Consider the following 21372-nt stretch of genomic DNA (forward strand, 5'->3'; position numbering starts at 1 on the left):
TAGATGGCAAGCAATCCAGTATATCTTAAACATGTTAAAATATATGTTAAATCCAATATGTATAAACATATTTATACAATTCTCTTGCTGCACAAGAAAAGTCATATCAAAAAAAGAAAGTAAATGAGTAAGGAAAAAAATGCAAGCGAACAACAGTAAAAAGAGTGAGAATGTTATGTTGTGATCCACATTCAGTTCCCACAGTTCTCTCTCTGGGTGTCGATGGCTCTCTACATTGCAAGATTACTGGAACTGGCATCAACCATAAGACAACATTTTTAAAGTGCTTACACACATAGTAGGTGATTAATAAATGCTGTTCCTTTCCTCATCTTCCCTTGAATATTAGGCAGCTATGATCTTTGTTGGTAGAAGGAGATTCCATTCAGATAAATTTAATCTTGAAGTACTGAAATATATTTGTTACAATTTCTTACAATTTGTTACAAAAATTGTTACAATTTGTAACAAATACAATTTGTTACAATCCAACCAGCAGTTGGATTAAACTATATGGAAATTTAGTAACAACAGTAATTATTCCTTAATTTTAAAAAATCAGTATTATTGGAGGGGGTGTTCCTTTGAGAATTTAGTTACCAAAATTAGATTATGCCTATTCTCTTGATTACAGACCTAGGGATCTGTGAACTTTTAAAAACAATAACTTAGAAACTGTATTTCAAAATAATTGGTTTCCTTTGTAATCCTATGTATTTTATTTTATACATTTTCAAACCTTATTCTGAAAAGGGCTATATAACCTTCACCAAAGGATCCTCACAAAAAAAGTTAGCATGTTCTGAGCTATTAAAAGTATCCAAGGGAAGCAAAATAAATGTGGGCACAATGGATCACATTAAGCCTCCAGTCTTAGTTAAGTCTTGGCTATCTTTAAATATACAAATTGAGATCTGTTGATCAATTCATGCAGCCAGACACATCAAACACCCCTGCATTTTTTGATTATTCAGAGATAACTCTTCCTTTTATAAGCTTCTCTCTGCAATATGTGACAGTTTTATTCTGTTTAGCTGGTCTCAGCAAGAGCTGAGGGACCTCGGTGTCAAGGCTGCCAACTAAATGGCACTGAGGCCTGGGATTATCTGTATTTTTCGTGTGTGTGTGTGTGTGTGTGTGTGTGTGTGTGTTTGTGTATGTTTCTTTTTACCTGTTGGAAATACAGACTATGCATTTTCCCTGTTACCCTTAAGCAAGTGAAGAGGATTTCAGAAAAGTTTCTGAAGCCACTTTCATGACCTGTTTTAATTTGTGAAAGACCCTTGCAAGTGTTAATTAATCATATTTTAAAATAGTAAAAGTAATGAAACATTTATATATTTATATAGCAAAGTGTTTTGGGAAAAGCCTTCCTGTTTATTACTTTCTTAGCTCTGAAGAGCCTTATAGCAATTGTGTGGGAGGCAGAAATGGTATTATTATCCTTAAGTAAGTCACCTGCCTAAGCTTACACAATAGATAAACTGAAAATACAAAGGAGGCACTTTCATGGACCTTAATTAAGTGAGTGGATTGGACTAGATTCAGGAGTTCTTTATCTAGAGTCCGTTGACCCCCAAAGCGTTTTTAAACTTAGGAAAAATTACATATTTATTTTCACTAACCTTTTAACTGAAATTTAGCATTTCCTTATGTTATTTAAAAAATGATTCATAGAAGGTTTCACCAGGCTGTGAAAGGGGTTAACAAAAAAAAAATTAAGAATCCCTAAGAACATCAATATTTAGACCTATGAGACACTGAGACTTTCTAGTTGTGCAGCCCTGAGCAAGACACAACTTTTTTCTGACTTAGTTTCCGTAGTTGTCAAGTAGGGATAATAATCACATAGCACCCATCTCCCACTGTTGTGGGGATAAAATGAGATGACAAAAGTGTCCCAAAAGTCTTTGTGAAGTTTTAAATTTTATTAGGTAACTTTGCACTTTTGTAAATTGCTCTGCAAACCTTAAAGTAGCATATCAATGCTAGCCCAAATCCACTTTATTCCCAGCTCTGTGTGGTAAAGTGTACCAAATTTGAAGTCACAGATCCTGGGTTCCAATCTTATTACTTCTGTGACTTTAGGCGTTTAGACTTAGCGTCTGCTTCTTGGATGGCTCATTGGTTCTGTGACTTTAATTCTATGATGCTTTGCACTCCTTTCTTTCATAACTCTTCTTCGCCATTTCTCTACACCCATGGACATCTTTCCATTTCACTGTTCTCTGCTTGGTGGCCCATACTCTAAGGCAACTTTTTTTGGGATTTTCAAACTCAGGTTGGCTTCAAGGTACTTATTGGGAAAATGAAGGCAGGCAGGGGTGCTTGGGGAAACCGCCACATTTAATCTGGGCTGATAATTTATTTTTAAAATGAGCCGTAGAGCAAAATGACTTACAAATGTAAACAGTCATTCCATGTAATATTCCTGTTGTGAGTAGGCTGCAGTGTACTTGTGATGGCCTCATCTAACAAGTAGCATAACAGAAATCCTAGATGACATCCACTTTATTGCCTGGAGAAGGTGAGCCGATCACGTGAGAGCCGGGGAATAACAAGGTGGTGTTTTGCTAATATCCCTGAAATATTCAAGGAGAGCTCTCTAGGACCCTCCTAAAGTTACTTCCACACACACCTTGGTGCAAAGCTTCGAATCATTCCCCACTCCGGTCTATCCCACGCTCAGCTGTCTAAGTGAATTTATTTATAAAGTATGATCTGACCAGAGTAGGGCTTTGGTGGAGGATACATAAGAGTCTGCAATTCCTCGGATCATTTTGTTTCTCATTTTCTCCTAAATTTATAATGAATTATGTGAGGATTGTTGTATCGACCTAACACTAGCATTTGTTAAGTGCCTATTAAGAGACCAGTAATAAGTTACCCTTATTTCAGTAAATTCCTGTGGTCCCTATTTAAAGTGAAAATACTGTTTGACCTTTGGAGCCCTACGCATCTAGGCTTCTTTCGACCTTCCCAGTCTCCTAAAACTTTATTCCCCCTTCCCTTCCCCCACCACCATCTTTGATCCAGACACAAAGACCTTATTTGCTGTCTCTAATACACACTCCATCCCCTTCCCTCGCCTTTTCACGGGATTACACCTCCCACCCACACCCCCGCAAGCGGTCCCGGCGCATTTCCTCCTCCTGGTTTCCCAGTCCTCCCACTGACCTACTTCTAGAGGTCTTTCCCCGTCTCCCCCGTCTTTTGGTCTTTCTTTTTGAAACTCCAGTGCAAAGCACAGGGCCCGACACATAGTAAATGCTGGTTGATTGCTTCCCAGATGCAGGAGATCCCCCTTGGTCCTCTCGGCCTTGGTACCCAGGAGGCCAAAAGCGTTCTCTCCTCGCTCCACCCACCTGTTACATTCCGCCCCAATCTGCAGTCCCAAGGGCTGGGCCGGCAGGTGCACCCCCCGCCTTCCCCCACTTCCAGCTTCGGACAGCCCCGGAACCTGAGCAGGGGGAACCTGCAGGGGCTGGGGGGTGGAGGTGGGGATGTTAGAGTGGGAGGAGGAGGAGAAAAAGGAGGCGGAGGAAGGGAAGAGGTAGCGCGGGGAGGAGTTTGCTAACTTTCAGTTTAAGGGCATTGTGGGAAACAACTATGGTCTGAGACGGCTTCACCTGTCACCTCGGCAGCTTGCTGCTCCTGAAGGGGCGGCGGCCGTCGGCGCGTCCCGCTTCTGGTCCGTCCAGTCCGGCAGCCCCGCAGGGAGGTGGGCGGCAGCTTTGGCCCCTGCCAACATGGTAAGGGACCGGGAGGCTCTGCCGGAGGGAAGGGGTGAGAGGAGCGGAGCGGAGCGCGGCGGGAAGTGCTGCCTCCCTCCCCAGGCACCTGCTGCCTGCAGCCGGGGGACAGCGAGCGCAGCGCGGGGGGCGCGTCCAGGCGAGCCGAGCGTCGGGCCCCTGCTCCGCGCACCTGCCGGGGGACTCCCAGCAGGGCGGGGAGGCAACTTGCGCTCCTGGGGTCGCTGGGGACCGGCAGGCGGGCGCGTGCGTTTCTCTCGGGCGGCCTCCCAGGGAGATCAGCCCCAGAAGGGAGGTTTGGGAACGTGGCCTGGCTACAAAAGTTGTGGGTTCCTCCGGAAGGTTTCTGTAAGTGGTGGGAAGGAGCCCAGAGGGTAAAGCAAAGAACACTACCCTTGGCGGCTACCGGTTCAAATTCTCCTTGATCCTTACTACTCTGGTGACTTGCGCCCAACTTCCTTGGACGGAATTTCTCTATTTGTAATTTCAAAGTTGGACTGCATGGTTTCTGAGATTCCTTCCAGCTCTAGTCCTAGAATCTTACCCTGTGGAGAAATGAAATTGGAGTGGGATGGTCTGCCTAGCAACAGACTCACTTTCTCCATCTCTCAGTAAGCTTCCTGAAGAACTGGTGAAGGTAGTGTGCCAAAGGAAGCCTGTTGAATTAAAAAAGAAATTGAGTAGGGGTGAATCTTGCTGATAGAGGGTATGGAAAGAATGTAAAGACTCCCGGATTTTGCCAAAGAGACAACTGATTATAGACAAGAAAGATTTATCTGCCCCAAAGAAAATCACTTACTAGCTGAAGGCTTCATTATTTCTGGGGTCTATTCTGCTTTAGTAGCACAAATTTGGGGGTTTGACTTTGCTTTGCCCCTGGGCCTTAGAATGTACATAATGAAGACTTTCCTAGTCTCCTGCTTAAATTTTCTTTGGAATTTGTGGTGAGGCTTTCCCTTAAGAGCTCGACTTTGAATTTTTGTTTATGCAAAGGTGAACTTAATGCTGATTTAGAAAGAGAAATCTGCATCACTGAAGATCAACTATCTTATTTGGCGTTGGTCTGAAATTGGAAGATTAAAAGAGGCTACTGAGTTCTAATTTGGCCTCTAACACTCTGGACAGCTTTGTGATCCCAGGCAAGAGCACTTTATCCCTACCTTGGAAATATTTAGGTGGCTCTGGAGATAAGTACTGATCAGAAGTCTGAAAGTCCTGAGCTGAAATCTGGCCTATGACACTTACTTTACTAGCTCTGTGAACCTGAGAACTCACTTAACCATTGTCTCAATCCACTGGGAAAAAAATTAGCAAACCCTTCCACTATCTTTACTAAGAAAACCCCATGCCCAATATTTCCATGTTATGGCCCACAAAAATTTGGACACTTCTAAACAACAAAAGAACTAGGCCAAAAGTTGCCCAAGAAAGCCATCTGTTGCTTAAAAGGTCCTTCAATCCTAGGGAAATTATCCTAGTGGGATAATGCCCTTTTATTCTCCTCTTTTTCCTGATTGTCTACTCCTGACTCAAAATTTTCAATTCCATCCCACTCCTTTTCTCTCTCATTTGGAGCATGTCAAACTGTTCTTTACATAGTTTCACATTTTTAAACAAAAGTGATCATTTGACTTCATGAACTCAGATTTCTAATGGCTCGAATAGCTTGCAAACCTTAGTTATGTGTATCTGGGTTCTGTAGATTGCAGCAAATTTGAAGCAAGTTTGAGCATTTCTGTAGTTTTCAATGATAGGTTTTATTTGGACAGTCCCCCTAGTTTTGGGTCTTCCTGCCAAGTGCTTCAAGCCTTCCTATAGATTTGCTTTTGATAGATTGTTGAGGTAAAAAAAAAAAAAAAATCTTAGGGGTCATCTAATTCCTCATTTTACAGATGGGGAAAGTGAAGCTTATGAAGATAAAGGTAACAAGTAGCAGAGCAGAAATTTGCACACAAGCCTTCTGAATCCAAATATCAGACTCTCTTCACTCTACCACACTTTTCTCTAAGGAAACCCACAAGATTTGGAGGCTAAGGTTTGACAGGTTTGGGCAATAATTTTATTGCTGCTCAGATAGCGTTCAACTCTTTTTGACTCCATTTGGGGTTTTCTTGGCAAAGATACTAGAATGGTTTGCCATTTCATTCTCCAGTTTATTTTACAGATGAGGAATTGAGGCAAATAGGCATAAGCTACTTGCCCAGGATTACCCTGCCATTAAATGTTCAAAGGCCAGAGTTGAACTTTTAAAAAAAAAAAAAAAAAAAGGTGAGTCTTCTGACTTCAGGCCTGATATTCTGCACTGTGCCCTTAACACTTTTTAGCTGAGTGTATATTCAGTAGATGCTTCTGAAAAGTTTGAAGGAAAATTTATTTTTTTAAAAAAATTGTTGTATATAAACACAGAGAAATCAACTGGGCGTCCTTTTTAAAGTGAATACTTAAATCCTTTGGGTTCAGAAATTTAGTTTTAATATTGTATATGATTTATGGAAAGTAAGGTACCTCTGTGCTAAAAAAGAGAGGAAATTGTTTCTTTTAACGCATTTAAGGTTTGAATCTAATGAAATATAAGCCCTCATATTTAAACATGAGTGCATTTATTTGTAACAGAATTTTTCTGCACTGCTCTCTGGGTAATTTGTAGCTGTATTTCCCACCTTGATAATAATTCAGTTTTATTTCAAATATGTTTTTGAGGTAGGAAAATTACCACTTTCTATGAAAATGCAGTTATACTTACCAGGAGAAACCATGACTCTCAGTTTGTTGATATTCTCTCTCTTCAATTTATTTTCAAAATCTTAACCATAATCTACATTACCAAAATGTTCAGGGTAGTTATTTTTACTTTTTTAGGGAAATGTAAGGTTTGATTGTAGTATATGGAATACTGAGGTGTTATTTTCCAAATGATTTTTTCATGTACAGATAACCTTGAATTATTATGGCTGGCTGCCTTTTTGGTGTACCTGAAATGCTAATAGTGGTACCTATGTGGGGCCGTTTCTATGAAATTTTCTTTAATGGTTATCAGCAAATATTTTCTGCCTTTCATTCATGGGATCCTGGAAGGTTAGTGGTCTAGTACTCTGTGATTTTATCCTCAGTCCAAATTTGGAGATCATGGTTTAAATTCAAGGTCAAGGCAGTATTAATCTAGTAAGTAGTTCCTTCTTTCTCTGATGTCAGGCAGGTGCTGGCTGTTTGCCAGTAAACTCAGTGTGATACTGCAGTTGGGAGGCAGGGAAGGGAGCTGACCTCTCCTCTTGGTGGTATTCTACTGCCACTGACTTATGACAAGAGGGGAAGTCTGGTCTTTGGCATTCCTTTCCCACTAGTCTAAAAACAACACAGGAATGATTTGTGTACACCCTTCATTTTGATGTTATCAGGTTATTATGTTCATTTCCATGTACAGAGCTGTGCAATGTTAACAATTTGTAATTTGTATGTGGTGTCTTAGTAACAGCTGGGAGCATTCTTGAGGGAATTCCTAGGAAATGTTCTAAAAATTGAATATTTGCCCAATTGTATTTGTGATGATCATTTTTGAATGACCACATAGAATGTTTTATTGAGAAATAAATGGGAAAAAATGAACCTGATTACCTGTACCTTCCCATCAACAAATAAGCAAAATTCTTAGAATGTTCCCAAGGACAGTATCTTTTGACATATTCCCATGTGCCAATGTTTAATAAAAAAAAGTGTTCCTACTACAGGTTATCCCCAGAGACTCCCTAAACTTCCTCATAGGTTACATTTTCTCTTGGGCTAGGGTGTGTCTGGAGGGTATATGTGATATTCCTTTTGATGTTTTATTTCAAACCTCCTCTAGGATTTGTCTTTATATCATAGTTATTCTTACCTTTCTAACCCCCTACCCATCTTCCATTAGGAGGAAGTAAAACAGTTGAACAAAAATCATCCTATGTAGAATGTTGAAAGATTCTACATTGGATGATTTTTTTAATATAATGTATTATTACAATATAATTGTTATACCGTGTATACATATCTATGTGAAATATTCTGTAATCCATCTACTTCTCTATCATGAGGGAGAAAGTGTAATTCTTTCTTTTTTAGGTTTTTGGTTTTTCCATTACTCTGAGTTAACTTCTTTTTGGTGATGTATTTCATTATTGTAAACCTGTTTATTGTTCTCTTGGTTCTGTTTCCTTAACTCTGTATTAGTTTATTGGATTTGCCTTATATTTTTCTAAATCCTTTACATTCATCATTAGTGCACAGTAGAAATATGTTTTAAAAGTAGTTTTTTTTTTTAGTGCTTTTTAGTCAGTGGATACTCATTCTAGCTTTTGACTATCAGAAAGTGTTGCTTTGAATATTTTGGTGTATATATTAGATCTTTATTTCTGTCTTTGGTTTCCTTGGGATATGTATGGCCTGGTGTGTGATTATTGAGTCAAAAGATATGAATGATTTAGTTACTTTTATTGCAAAATAGAAAGTTGAAATTCAGATTGGTTTACTGCTGCATCCACAAACTGTAAGTCTGTGTGCTTATCTTCCCATCATCTTTTCAACAATGTCTGTTTTCCTCTTTATTTTAATTTACATGTTCTTTGTTTTTCTGACTTGGAACTTTTTTCTTCCTGATCTTTTATAATTGCAATTTGCCTCGGCCCACAAGGCAGAGTGTGTGGACCCTGGAAGAAAAGAGATAAGGGCAAGAGAGAGGGGAGGTGCAAAATGGAGGCAAGTCAAATCATTCTGATCAAGCCTCATTTTAATGGGTGTAATAGTACAGATATATATAGCAGTAGAAAAGAAGGCAGGGTTGTTCAAACACAGTACAGGGTGGGGGGGTCCATGACAAAGGGTTGGTATCCCGCCCAAGGATGAACTGCTCAGATGTTTCTGGTGGCAGGAAGCTCTATGATGTGATTAGGGGATGCCTAGATATCTGCCCATTCAAAGTTAGGATGTGATTAGGAGATTCCTATTCAGGAAGTCTTTGATATAATGTAATTAGGAGATTCAACCTATTCAAGGCTGGCCTTATGTGGCTGTAGTTTAGTGCCGGCTCCCCACAGGTACCCCTTTTTTCATTTATATTAAAAGAATCAAATGTAGAATTTTTCATTTCTCGACCTGTGCCTGGCGGGAAAAGCCTTAGCCGTCATAGGAAGGACGTACAGAAACGTCTCTTCCTGGCTTAGGTCGGCTAGTCCTTGAGGAATCTTACCTGTCATTGGCTAACCAAGTCTCGATGTTTGTCGAAAATTTCTATTGCTCATATGAGCATCAAGGGGGTCATCACCAGTCTCAAGGCGGTGAGAGTGTACATGAATGAGTTTGGCCAGGGCACTATCTACTTGGGGAAAAAAGCAAAAGAAGGCCAATTAAAGGCCCTTTGAGCTTCTGAAGTACTAATTAATGAATTCTAAAGCTTAAAAAATAATCCCCAAAACTGAGTCTGCCAGGGCAATTTTAACAAAATAAGGGATTCTAAAGCTAAAGCATTCAAATTCAATCTGAACTAAGGCAAATTGAATAGGGGTTCCCACTATTTCAGATATTTTGAAAAAATCTACCAATTTTCCAAATATTCTATCCCTTCCTCCCTTTTTCCTCATGGAAAGGAATTATCAAAATCTTAAAGAAACAAAACACAAATATCCAGTAACAGAGAGATGAGCAGGAAAAATACTTAGTTGCCCAAGCATTTAGGATACAATGATTACATATAACCAGACTGAAAATAGCAAGGTATGACATAAGTGAATTAACAGTTTTTATTGACCATTGCTCTGATCATAGAGATTAGTTACAGGAGGAAAAAGTATAACATAACATACATAAGCAGTTAAAACTCAACCTTTAGCACATATAGGATAAAATAGTCTTAACCCAGTTTTATTCCAATCAATGGTCCCAGTAACTGTCAGAGGGTGGAGCTTTAAAACTCCCAAATAGCATTAACTAATTAATTTTAAGTCCGAGAAATTTTACTTCCAATAACAAATTTCATTAATCAAATTTCTGATAAATCTTAAAAGACTTATCATAACCTTATAGTAATAACAGGAAGAAATTTTGTCTAAGTTCACAACTTAAAACAATTATCATATCTAGGTAGATGTTACATAAGTGAATGTTATACATACAAATCATTTTGCTTTTAAAATGCCCAATACATAGAATATCCCAAATTGCATACTGTCCATAACAGAAACATTTCCCAAAAGGACAAAGAAAAAATTATTTTCAGAGGCCCTTTAAATAACCTCAGGATGACTCAATACATTCAATTTAAACTTATACAGACTACCCAATTCCATTATAAGAATTCAAGAAGTTTCTTAAAAATAGTAATTAACTTTTAGAAATATTCTTACCAAAGTATGGATCACATTTATGACCATATTCCTCAACCAAGAAAACTTATGTATCAAGAAACAAATATTCAATCAAGTAACCTAAAAGTAAGCATGTTCCTTTATATCAGTTTGCTGCACTGTGGGGAGAGAGGACTCTTACCTCACTCCTGTCCCCTAGGAAAAAACTTCTCAGGTTCTCCGCTCAGTGTCCTACATAGTGATCCTTTTCAAGATTTAGCCCATCAATTTTATTTACTTTCTTCCCAAATCCACCCATTTCCAGTTTTCTCTTTCTCCCTAGCTATATACCTGAACACTCAGACGCTCCTTTGGGCCGGGCTGTTTCAAGGGGAAAAAGACTTTCTGTCTGTTTAAAATATCTAAATTCCATTTACTTACAATATTAGTAAATTAGTAAAGTTTTAAAATCACAAGCAGATTTTCAAATAACCAATTTCCAAATTCCTTAATCATTGTTCTTAAAAACTTAAAGCTTTTACATCAGCAAACAGACTAGGTTGTTTCCAAGACCTCTGCCCTGGGGGAGAAGTTTGTTTCACCTTGAATTCCCTTTTTCCCTTCCAGAATCCAAAGAGTCTTCTATGAACTTCCAAGCCCATTTTGTGCCTTCAGAGAAGGCCTAGATATTCCATTTAAACTTCTTTTCTTTAAATGTTAGCACACTGCTCTTCTAGATTTTTTTTTAACTTTCCAAACTTTCAAATCCCTTTTTTTTTATTTTATTTATTTTGTTTATTTCATTTATTTATTTTATTTATTTCATTTATTTATTTTTTAATTTCTTCCCTTCTCTCCCTTTTTCTCAGGCTACTGCAGTCAGCCAGAGAAACACACACACACACACACACAACACAGAAGAGAAGAGAGAGAGAGAGAGAGAGATTTTTCAAACTTCTTGATATTTTCTAAGCCTGAAACACAGAGGCTGAATTCTTATCTTTTACAAACTTGCTAACTTTTAACACAGACACACCTGGAGCTCCATTGTACTAAGCACAGTTGCAACGGTGTACTTAAAAATTTTTCAACCAACAAAACAGACAAATCACACAGAACATAGAACACAGTTACTACATTAAACATATAACATATACCCAAAGGATATTTTCCAGCGTCCCAGAAAATACCCGTTTCAGAACTTTACCCAGAACAGAATCAGAATAACCAGAACCAGAACCTGATGGGTACGCCAAAAGGCACTCAGACAGACTTACTCTCCCAAATGCCCAATCAATATCATTGTCCACTGTAGGCCTGACTGAAGCTGAAGAAAAGCCATTGAAGCTTTGGGAGGAGGGTCATACAGAATCTTTTCATTGTTTTTGGGAGCCTAATTTGAGCCTAGAATTGGTGTGCTTAAGGGCACCTTTTAAGAAAGAGGCATTGTCCTGAATTACATAAAAATCATTAAAGCAATCTCCAACTCTTTTTCACCTTTTCTCATCAATGGTTCCTTCCTGCGGGAACCATGGGCAGACATCTTCTAAAAACTTAAAAATTTTACAAATTCATTTTTTTTTAACCTTTACTCTACGCATCCTTAATAAATCCTTGAAATCCTCAACAAATCTATCATATACACTAATTTCTTCTCTTTCTTGGTATCGAAACCTCTTACCACACCCAGGTCTCTGTTCCTCGGGGCAGGTGGACCCGTGGCGACCTTATTCTCTAAATTCTCCAAATTCTCCGGGACTGCGCAATCTTCTTATTGAGAGGTTCGATCTAGCAATGGCTACTCTTTTCTCCAAAATCTTCCGGGCCCCACGTATGGGCGCCATTTGCCTCGGCCCGCGAGGCAGTGTGTGTGGACCCTGGAAGAAAAGAGATAAGGGCAAGAGAGAGGGGATGCGCAAAATGGAGGCAAGTCAAATCATTCTGATCAAGCCTCATTTTAATGGGTGCAATAGTACAGATATATATATATATATATATATCAGTAGAAAAGAAGGCAGGGTTGTTCAAACACAGTACAGGGTGGGGGTCCATGACAAAGGGTTGGTATCCCGCCCAAGGATGAACTGCTCAGATGTTTCTGGTGGCAGGAAGCTCTATGATGTGATTAGGGGATTCAACCTATTCAAGGTTGGCCTCATGTGGCTGTAGATTAGTGCAGGCTCCCCACAACAATTCATCCTTTGCATTTCTTTTTTTACCATTTATCTGTTGAAGACTGGCACTTGATGTTATGCATTTGAATCAATTTCCTATGTATTTTAGATCAGTAGTTTTTCAGACCCAGGGATCCATGAGAGCCCTCAAGACCTTTTCATAGGGTCCACAAAGTCAAGTCAAAACTATTTTCATAATAAATAATGCTAACATTCTTTGCCTATTAAAATACTCTTTTCCAATTCCTTAGATATGTGGATAGAATCAGGAAGATCTGAGTTCAAATTCAGCCTCAGATACTATTTGTTTCAGTTTCCTTGTCTGTAAAAATGATTTGGAGAAGGAGGATGACAAACCACTCCAAGTTCTTTGCCCAAGAAAACCCCAAATGAACTCATGAAGAATTGGACGCAACTGAAACAATTGAACAGCAACAATCTCTGGGAGGTCAGTTTTAAAACAAAATAACGTTACAATAGATAAAATGCAAAAGTAGATATGAGAATCCATTTGTCTTCCATTAAGCTAGATATTTGTGGGATATGTAAAACTGTACCTCTGTTCTCATTAATTTTTTTGTTTTGGAATAATATAATTATTTTTAAAATAAAAAATGCTTATATTAGTTTATAATGAGTTTATTAATTTAAATATTTTAAAAAATTATTAGCTGTATTTCTTTTTTTCTTTTCTTTTCTTTTCCTTTCTTTTCCTTTGTTTTCTTTTTTTGCTGAGGCAATTGGAGTTAAGTGACTTTTCTAGAATCACACAGCTAGGAAGTGTTAAGTATCTGAGGTCAGATTTGAAATCGGGTCTTGCTGACTTCAGAGCTGGTGCTCTATCCACTGAACCCCCAGCTGCCCCTATATTTCTAATATTATAAATAATGACAGACATCACCAGAATAAGCAGAAGCTCCTTGAGGGGTCTCAACAGATTTTAGGAGAACAAAGGGATCCTGAGGCCAAAAATTTCAAAATCACTGTTTTAGATGTGAAACTTTTCAATGATGTTAGTACTTTCCCTTTTCTTTGGTTCTGCATTAAAATCTCCTTTCATTGAGTTTATTCGTGCAAAATCTTTTAGTTTATATATTCTAATTGTTTTATTCTTCTATTATCTATCCCCCTATTAGATTTTTTCCCCCTTAGCAATAATTGTGAAAGTTTTTGACATACTGTCAACCATGAGGGATCATGGAAAATTATCAAAGGCTTTGGTCAGATCTACAAATGTGAACAAATCTCTGTTCTGGAATTTCTCCCAGAGTTGTAGGGCAGCAAGCATTATATCGGTTTCACCCTTTCAGAAGCCATACTGGCTCTCAGATAGATGAACATCTTCTAGGTGAAGGGTCAACCTATTAAGGAGGACTCGGGCCAGAATCTTGCCAGAAATGATTGAGAGAGACCCCACTGTGATTGTCACAGGACAATCTATTTCCTTTACCTTTATAAAGATCACAGTGGAGCTATCCTTGAACTCCAGGGGGATAACCTCCTCTTACAATATAACCCAGAAAATTTCAGTCAGCTTTTGTATGAGCACTTCCCTCCCCCACTTTCCCTTGTAAATCTCAGCTGGAATAGAGTCAGGAGGAGGTGCTTTGCTGCATGAAAAGGAGCCTAATGGCATTCTTTAGTTGGAACTTGAGCTATCAAGGGTTTGACTTTAACCTGATGTAAATGGTCAGTGGCTTCAGCATTCATTGATGTTGGGTCTGTTACCTTGAAAATGGGGTTGACATACCTATCTGGGTGTTTGGGAGGCTCCAAAGGAAAACATGGGAGAGAAGAGTTTAACTTCCAGACTGAAGGTCTACCAAGCTGTTATGCTGACCTTGTTGTATCCCTGTGAAACCTGGACAGTCTAACAGTGCCGTGTTAGGAAATGGAATCACTTCTGTTTGAATTGTCTTAGGAAGATTTTGAAGATCACTTGGCAGGATAAGGGACTGGATACTGAGGTTCTTTCTCAAACTAAATTGCCAAGTATTCAAACTCTGTTGCAGAGAGCACAACTCTGATGGGCTGGTCATATTGTTTGAATGTTTGAATGCCAAATATACAGTTGCCAAAAAGTCTATTTTATGGAGAATCCACACAGAGCAAACACTCACAAGGTGGCCAGAAAAAGCGATACAAGGACACTCTTAGATCTTTCCTATGAATTTTGAATTGATTGTGTGACATGGGAGACACTGGCACAGGACTACTCAGCATGATATGCCCTCATCAGAGAAGGAACTGAGCTCTGACCAAAGCGGAATTAAAATAGCTTATCAATTTGTGAGCTGTGCAGATTTAAAGAATCTACCCTAAGTGTTCACATCACCTACTTGTACCCAACCTGTAGTAGAGCATTCCAAGCTCCTATAGGTCTGATCAGCCACAGCCTGACACACTCTAATTCCACTGTAACATCATGATGTCATTTTGGTCCTCTAAAGTTGTGAAAGTTACCTTAAATTTCCCTTTTTTCCAATTAAAAAAAAAATGTCTTGGCCTTTTTTACTCTTCAGGTTCAATGATTTTCTGTTGCCTTGAATATGAAATATGCATTCTTCACCTTAATATTTATTTTTAATAACGCTTTTTATTTTCAAAACATGCATGGATAATTTGATAACATTGACCCTTGCATAGCCTTGTTTTTCAGATTTTCTCCTCCTTCCCCCACTCCCTTCCCTAGAGGGCAAGCAATCCAGTATATGTTAAACATGTTAAATATATGTTAAATCCAATATGTATAAACATATCTATACAATTCTCTTGCTGCACGAAAAAAATCAGATAAAAAAAGAAAGTAAATGAGTAAGGAAAAAAAAGTGCAAGCAAATAACGGCAAAAAGAATGAGAATGTTATGTTGTGATCCACATTCAGTTCCCACAGCTCTCTCTGTGTGTAGATAGTTCTCTTCAGAACAAGATCACTGGAGCATCAGTCATCTCATTGTTGAAAGAGTCATTCATCAGAATTGATCATCGTATAATATTGATGTTGTCATGTACCACCTTAATATTTATACCTAACACCTGACTGAATCATATCTATACTACTTATTTCATGTACTGTAACTTCTCTTCCCCTGCCATTGGATTGCCAACTTCTTTCTGTCCAAGGTGGTACAGTGGATAGAGAGCTGGAAGACCTGAATTCAAAAACAGCTTCAATGATGTATTAACTGTGAGACCTTCAGCAAGCCACTTAACCTGTTTGCCTCAGTTTCCGCAACTATAAAATGGGGATAATAAGAACACCTGTCTCACCAGGTTGTATCAAGTATTAAATGAGATAATCTTTGTAAAAACACTTACCATGGATTATCACATGTGGTAGATTAAAAATAAATTATAATTCTTTTCCTCCCTTCCCCTTCCTCCAGAGTCTATTACCTCTTTACTTCTGCCTTTCAGAAAGAATTTTGTTTTGAAGGCTCAGCTCAGAGGCTTCACTCCTTTGAAACCTTCTCTCATCTAGACTCCCTTCCATCTCCAGTCCAAAGCTGTCTTTCTCCCTCATTAAATTTGCCTACTATACTTTGTTTATTGCTCCTTTTCTCCCATCACACAAAACCGTGTTATACTTATTTGTGCATGTCATAGTCCCTCTGGTAGAATGTAAGCTTGTGGAAGCCCGAAACTGTAGGATTATATAGTTTTAGTTAATAGATTTAGGGTTGGAAGACTTATAGAGATCATTTAATTCAGTTTGTCTATTATATAGATGAGAAAGTAAAATTTTAAAATTTAGCGGCTTGCCTAAAGTCACATAGGTGGTGAAGTAGTGAGACATGTTTGTTTTTAAAGTGCCTAACAATTTTGTTATCAAAGCAGGTGTTTAATAAACATTTGCTGAATTAAATATACCTTTTTTGTTGTTGAGTTGTTTTAGTCATGCTCCATTCTTCCTGACCCCATTTTTTTAGAGTTTTCTTGGCAGATACTGGAGTGCTTTTCCTTTTCTGAGGTCCCGATTTTACAGATGAAGAAACAAATATGTTTTTTAAAAAGCAACAAATTTAAATGTCATTGTTTCATAATTTAATTATACAAAAGAACTTTTCTGTGATTTCTCCCTCCCCAAAGTTATTTGATTAAACATATCCCAAGGCTAGTGAAACTACATTCTAATTTCTTCTTTTGATAGGCTTTTATTTTTCTATTCTATCTCTGGATATGAAGGTCACTCCAGAAAGACTTTTTTTTTTTCTACTTGTTTTATCTCTGTTTTGTTTGGAATTAGGATGGGGAGAAGAGGTAGTGAAAATATTTCCATTCCTTTTACCTACTTCTTAAATCAAAGAAAAAATGAGGGAAAAAGGCAGAAAAATAGAAAGTCTTCCTTATTCTTCTGGTTGAAACCAGCACTGGTAAGAAGGGTTGTAATGTTGTATTTTCTTCTGCATCAAATTTGTGAAGAGCTTTTTGTTTTTGTTGGCTAAACACAATAATATTTTGATAGATTAGCAATTATGTGATAGAATGATCATTCATACTTTTTGCTTCCCAAAATATTCTTAGAGCTTTTCTACTTTTGTGTTTTGGAGCTCTGATCTGATCTCATTATTATGTGTATGTAAGATCTACCCAGACCTCTTCATACCTGGTTTGATTTTGTCCATTTCCTTCCATGAAGCCTTTACTAAAAACTTAGCATTTCAATGAATTTAGGCCTTGGAAGAAATCTTAGTGACCATTCCATTGAAATACCTGAAAAAAGGTATGCATGGTATTTCAGCCACACCTAAAACAAATGAACAGTGGCCAGGTGACCAGGTGGTAGAGGATATAGTGCTAGACTTGAAAATCAGGAAGACCTGAATTAAAATCTTGTCTCAGATAACATATTAGCAGAATTGAGCAAGCCATTTGCCTAAGGTTCCTTATCTGTACAATGAGAGGGTTGAGCTAAATGACCTTGGAGGTCCCTTTCTGCTCTGTATGCTCCTGTAAAGTCTAATAAGTTGTGATCCAACCTTACTTAGCTTGAAGGCTTCAAGTAAGTAGTTCTGCACCTCCAGAGATGGCTTATTTCACTTGGGATAGCTCTAATTGCTTGGAAATTGTTGCTTGGATCAGTTTTAAATTTGCCTCTGTAATTGCTCTCCATTCTTCCTTGGGCAGAAGAGAAAATTAAATGAGTACCAGAACAACAGCACTACCCTTTACCATCTTTTGTCCCAGCTGACTTTGGGATAAGATTGGGAATATCTTCCGGGGCACAGGTTCATAGATATATAGCAAGAAAGGACTTTAAGGTCACCTTGTCCTAATCTTTTATTTTACAGAAGAGGAAACAAGGCTAGAGAGTTTAGGTGATTATAAGAGGTGAAGCAGCTGCTGAAAATCCTACAGATGAGAAGTGGCAAAGCTGGGATTCTCATCAGTCAATTAGCAACCATTTGTGAAGCACCTATTCCACCTGCACATTTGTTTTCAGGCCCAGATCTAACAAATTGGTCCCTTTGCTTCTTATAAGTGTAAATCATAAGTAATGATAGAGCCCAGCACAGGACAAGGAAATCACCAATTTGAAAAAATATATAGTATTAGAATATTTTGTGAACTGGCCAACTCTGGCTCCAAGTTCCCTAGACTATTTGAAGGAAGTGCTTAAAATCCTAGATCCCCTGCTGCTAGTCAGTTCTCCCTCTGGCAGGTTATACTCTTAAACATCAAGAAGCCTCATGACTTTTTGAAATAATTTAATTTTCAATTGAAGAGTAGATATAGCAGAAGTGCTGACAGAATCGGGAAATATGAGCCGAATTTTTCCTTTGTCAGATACAGTCACAGTCAGTAAAGATTTCTGATCTGTATCTTGCCAACTGGCCCTAGATGACGCTGAAGGAGAAAGTAAAGCTGGTGACTTTGCACAGCCTTCCCTCACTTCAGTCCACTTCACTTAAGTCATAGCATCATCTCTCTGATGTTGGGGCTCTCTTCAAGAATGAAGGATAAACAACAACCTATTCCACATTCCCCCTTTTACCACTGTGTTTGGCACATTTCTTTTTTTTGAAAACTTCCCACTCATAGTCAGTTGGGTCTTTTGATCATTCTGCTTAAGCCATTTGATTCTGTGACTGATAATCCTCTATTCCCATTCATTTCATTTTGGGTGGGGAGCACTCAGGTCACTGAATAACCTTAAGTTATGAATCTTGAACGTAATGCGTGTAATAAATATTTATTGAATTAAGTGAATTGGGGGAAAAACCACCTCATGCAATGTTATTATCAAAGAAAAGATGTAAAATGTGATTAGGAAGCTAAGGGGGTTAAGTGTTAATCACTTAATTGAGTCAGGAAGACTCTTCCTGAGTTCAAATCTGAATTCTGACTTTTATTAGCTGTGTGATTCTGGGCTACTTCTTTAAACCTTATTTGCCTCAGTTTCTTCTTCTGTAAAATGAGCTGTAGAAGGAAATGGCAGACCACCAGCATTTTTTGCCAAAAAAAACCCAAATGTAGTCCTAAAACATTAGATGTGACTGAAACAAATTCCCCAAAAGACATCACATTTGCACCTACAAAGTAATTAAAGCTTGTTAAGGGATAGAAGAGAGAGGATATAAAGGACTGATATGCTTTAAAATACCTTAAGAAGACACAAGGGCACAAGAACATGGCTCCTTAGCCACCTAGTCCATTTGTATGTCTCTTCTCAGCAACAGTCTCCTTGCCTATCATGTAGAATGTAAATTGTAAGATCCCTAATCTGGGACTCTACCTTTTAATCTCTTTCCCTAGCACCTAGCACAGTACCTGACACAGAGTAGGGACTTATTAAAGCTTGCTGAATTAGATGATACTCTGCCCTCATGTGCTGTTCTCCCTTCCCTGGAAAAAAGCACTTACGAGCATGAGCATGTCTCTAGGGAATGGGAGAGGACCTGTGTTTACTTCCTCATTTATAGGTACTACTAGTCTCTTGACTGCACCCTTAGAGTATCCTTGATATTAATAGGCTTAGATGTTTGTACTGTTCCAGATCACCTTCTTTAATATCTTTATTAAGTCTTCAACCTAATATTCTTGTATTTTGGGGCATATTTAGGCACTGTACACTTGGCTTGGGACTCTACCCAGAATCCAGGGAACAATTATGGACATCCCAAAGGGCAGGAACTGGTCTTCATGGATGTTCCACTAATTGAGGAAGTTAAGGAACACACTGATCATTTCTTGAGACTCTGTCCTAAAACTGGAATGAAAGTCTAATAATCTATGCCTTCTAGAGACTTAGATTTTAATGGAAGAGATTATTTGTGCTTCATGAGTGCAGAATGTATGCTAGGTAATTTGGGGAGGGATTGCCTTAGGATGATCAATTGTGACAGACTTGAATCTTTTTAACAATGAGGTGCTTCAAGCCAATTCCAATAAATTTGATGGAAAGTGTCATTTGCATCCAGAGAAAGAACTATGGAATCTGAATGTGGATCAAAGCATAATATTTTCACCATTTTTTGTTGTTTGCTTGTTTTTTCTCCCTTTTGATCTGATATTGTTGATATCAGATATTTGATAAATAAGGCATAAGTATGGAAATATATTTAGAAGAATTGCTCGTGTTTAACCTAAAAAAAAAAAAAAAGAATATTGATGTTCTTGAAATTGATAGGGAAGTTTGGAAAAGAGGTGGGGGTGGGGGGAAGACCATTGTCTTGTTTGGGACCTGAGTTTTAGATGTCTCTGGGATTGCCATTTTAGAATTTTCAAAAGCTAGTTTTATTGGAAGAACCAGTGAACATAAGAACTGCAAGGGATTCAGAAAAATTTAAGAGTCCCAAAGATACTCTCTTTGGCAGTCTCATTGAACTCCCTAGTAGGAGGTATGTTCCTGGGACCTTTGTGACATGATTAATGAAGTCAGCTTGACTTTCTGTCGCATGCTTCCCTCTTACCTACTGATCTACTATCTTTTTATTGGTAAACATGTTCTTCTAGTTAGTATCCTTTCTCCACGATTCAGTGCACCCACAACACTTTTGGGTACTCCCAGACCCTAATCAGAGAAGCCTGAATGCTCTTCATGCTTAGCTACAGACTGCTTTTTGGGAGCAAAGCTCCGATGGAGAAATCTAGAGATTTCTTTTCATTGAGGCTTATCTACTTTGAAAGCTAAGGTATGTCTATGGAGGGGGAGGGTCTTTGGAGTCAAGAACTGAATTCGACTGTTGTCTGGTACATACTAACTTTGAAACCACTAATAAATCACTTAAATTTAGTCACCTCAGGCAAAAGTTAGACTTGAGTTTATTGAATTGGTGTAGGAAGTACGGTCCAATGATTTCATAGTTTTGGATCTTCCCCTAATTCCAATCTTCTCTAGTATTGATTTCTTTGCCTTTCTCTATATACACAAAGTCTTTTGTCTACCCTAGACCAAGCAATGCATTCCTCATAGCATACCCTCTCAAGCTTAGTCTTCTTATCTTGTGGCTGAATAGATTGTCTTGGACTCTGATCCTTTACTTTATTATTTAATTTTTTTTCAATTTCAATTCAATTTAGTGTACCACTTTATTCGCTACTTAGCAGACTTTACAATGATCTATTATTGTCTCTTTTATGGGGTGATATATGGACTCTAGATTTTTCATCATATTTCTCCATTCCCATATGTTCATTTTAAAGGGGGTAAGATAGTTTGAGCTCAGAATGCATAGTATTTGGTGTTTCAGTATTTGCTTTTTCCTTTGTTTAGCTTCTACTACTACTACTACTACTACTACTACTACTACTTCTACAACACTCATGTCTTCCAAATCTCTTTCATAAAGGTGTTTTCATCCTCATTGTTTATTATCATCTTTGTTGCTATGAGTGATCTTGCTGACATTTCAGTCCCTCTAGATCTTCTGCTTTCAAAGAGAAAATTAGCTTACAAGGATTATTATTCCAATGCGGAGAATACCATTAATTGCAGTTTTGTGTCGTTTCTCCTAAAACTTTCTTATCTCTAAAATATGAGGGAATGAGAGTAATTTTTATCCTTGTATCTCATTTTTCTTTTTTTTTCTTTTCTTTATTTTTAATAAAAATTGGTTTATGAATAACATTAGGAGAGAAAAATCAGAAAAGGGAAAACTCATGGGAGAGGGGAAAAAAAACAGAAAAAAGAAGCGA

General features: G+C 38.1%; 1 protein-coding gene across 1 annotated transcript in view; it reads left to right on the forward strand.

Moving 5' to 3' along the window:
* Positions 1-3558: 3558 nt before the first annotated feature.
* Positions 3559-21372, forward strand: part of AP1S3 (adaptor related protein complex 1 subunit sigma 3) — an 84449-nt gene continuing 66635 nt past the window's right edge. The window contains exon 1 of the mRNA XM_012546588.3: positions 3559-3752. Within this exon, the coding sequence (XP_012402042.1) occupies positions 3750-3752 (3 nt within the window). The 5' untranslated portion in view covers positions 3559-3749. The remainder of the gene's footprint in view (positions 3753-21372) is intronic.

This window comes from Sarcophilus harrisii, chromosome 3, assembly GCF_902635505.1.
Source record: "Sarcophilus harrisii chromosome 3, mSarHar1.11, whole genome shotgun sequence".
Lineage (NCBI taxonomy): Eukaryota > Metazoa > Chordata > Mammalia > Dasyuromorphia > Dasyuridae > Sarcophilus > Sarcophilus harrisii.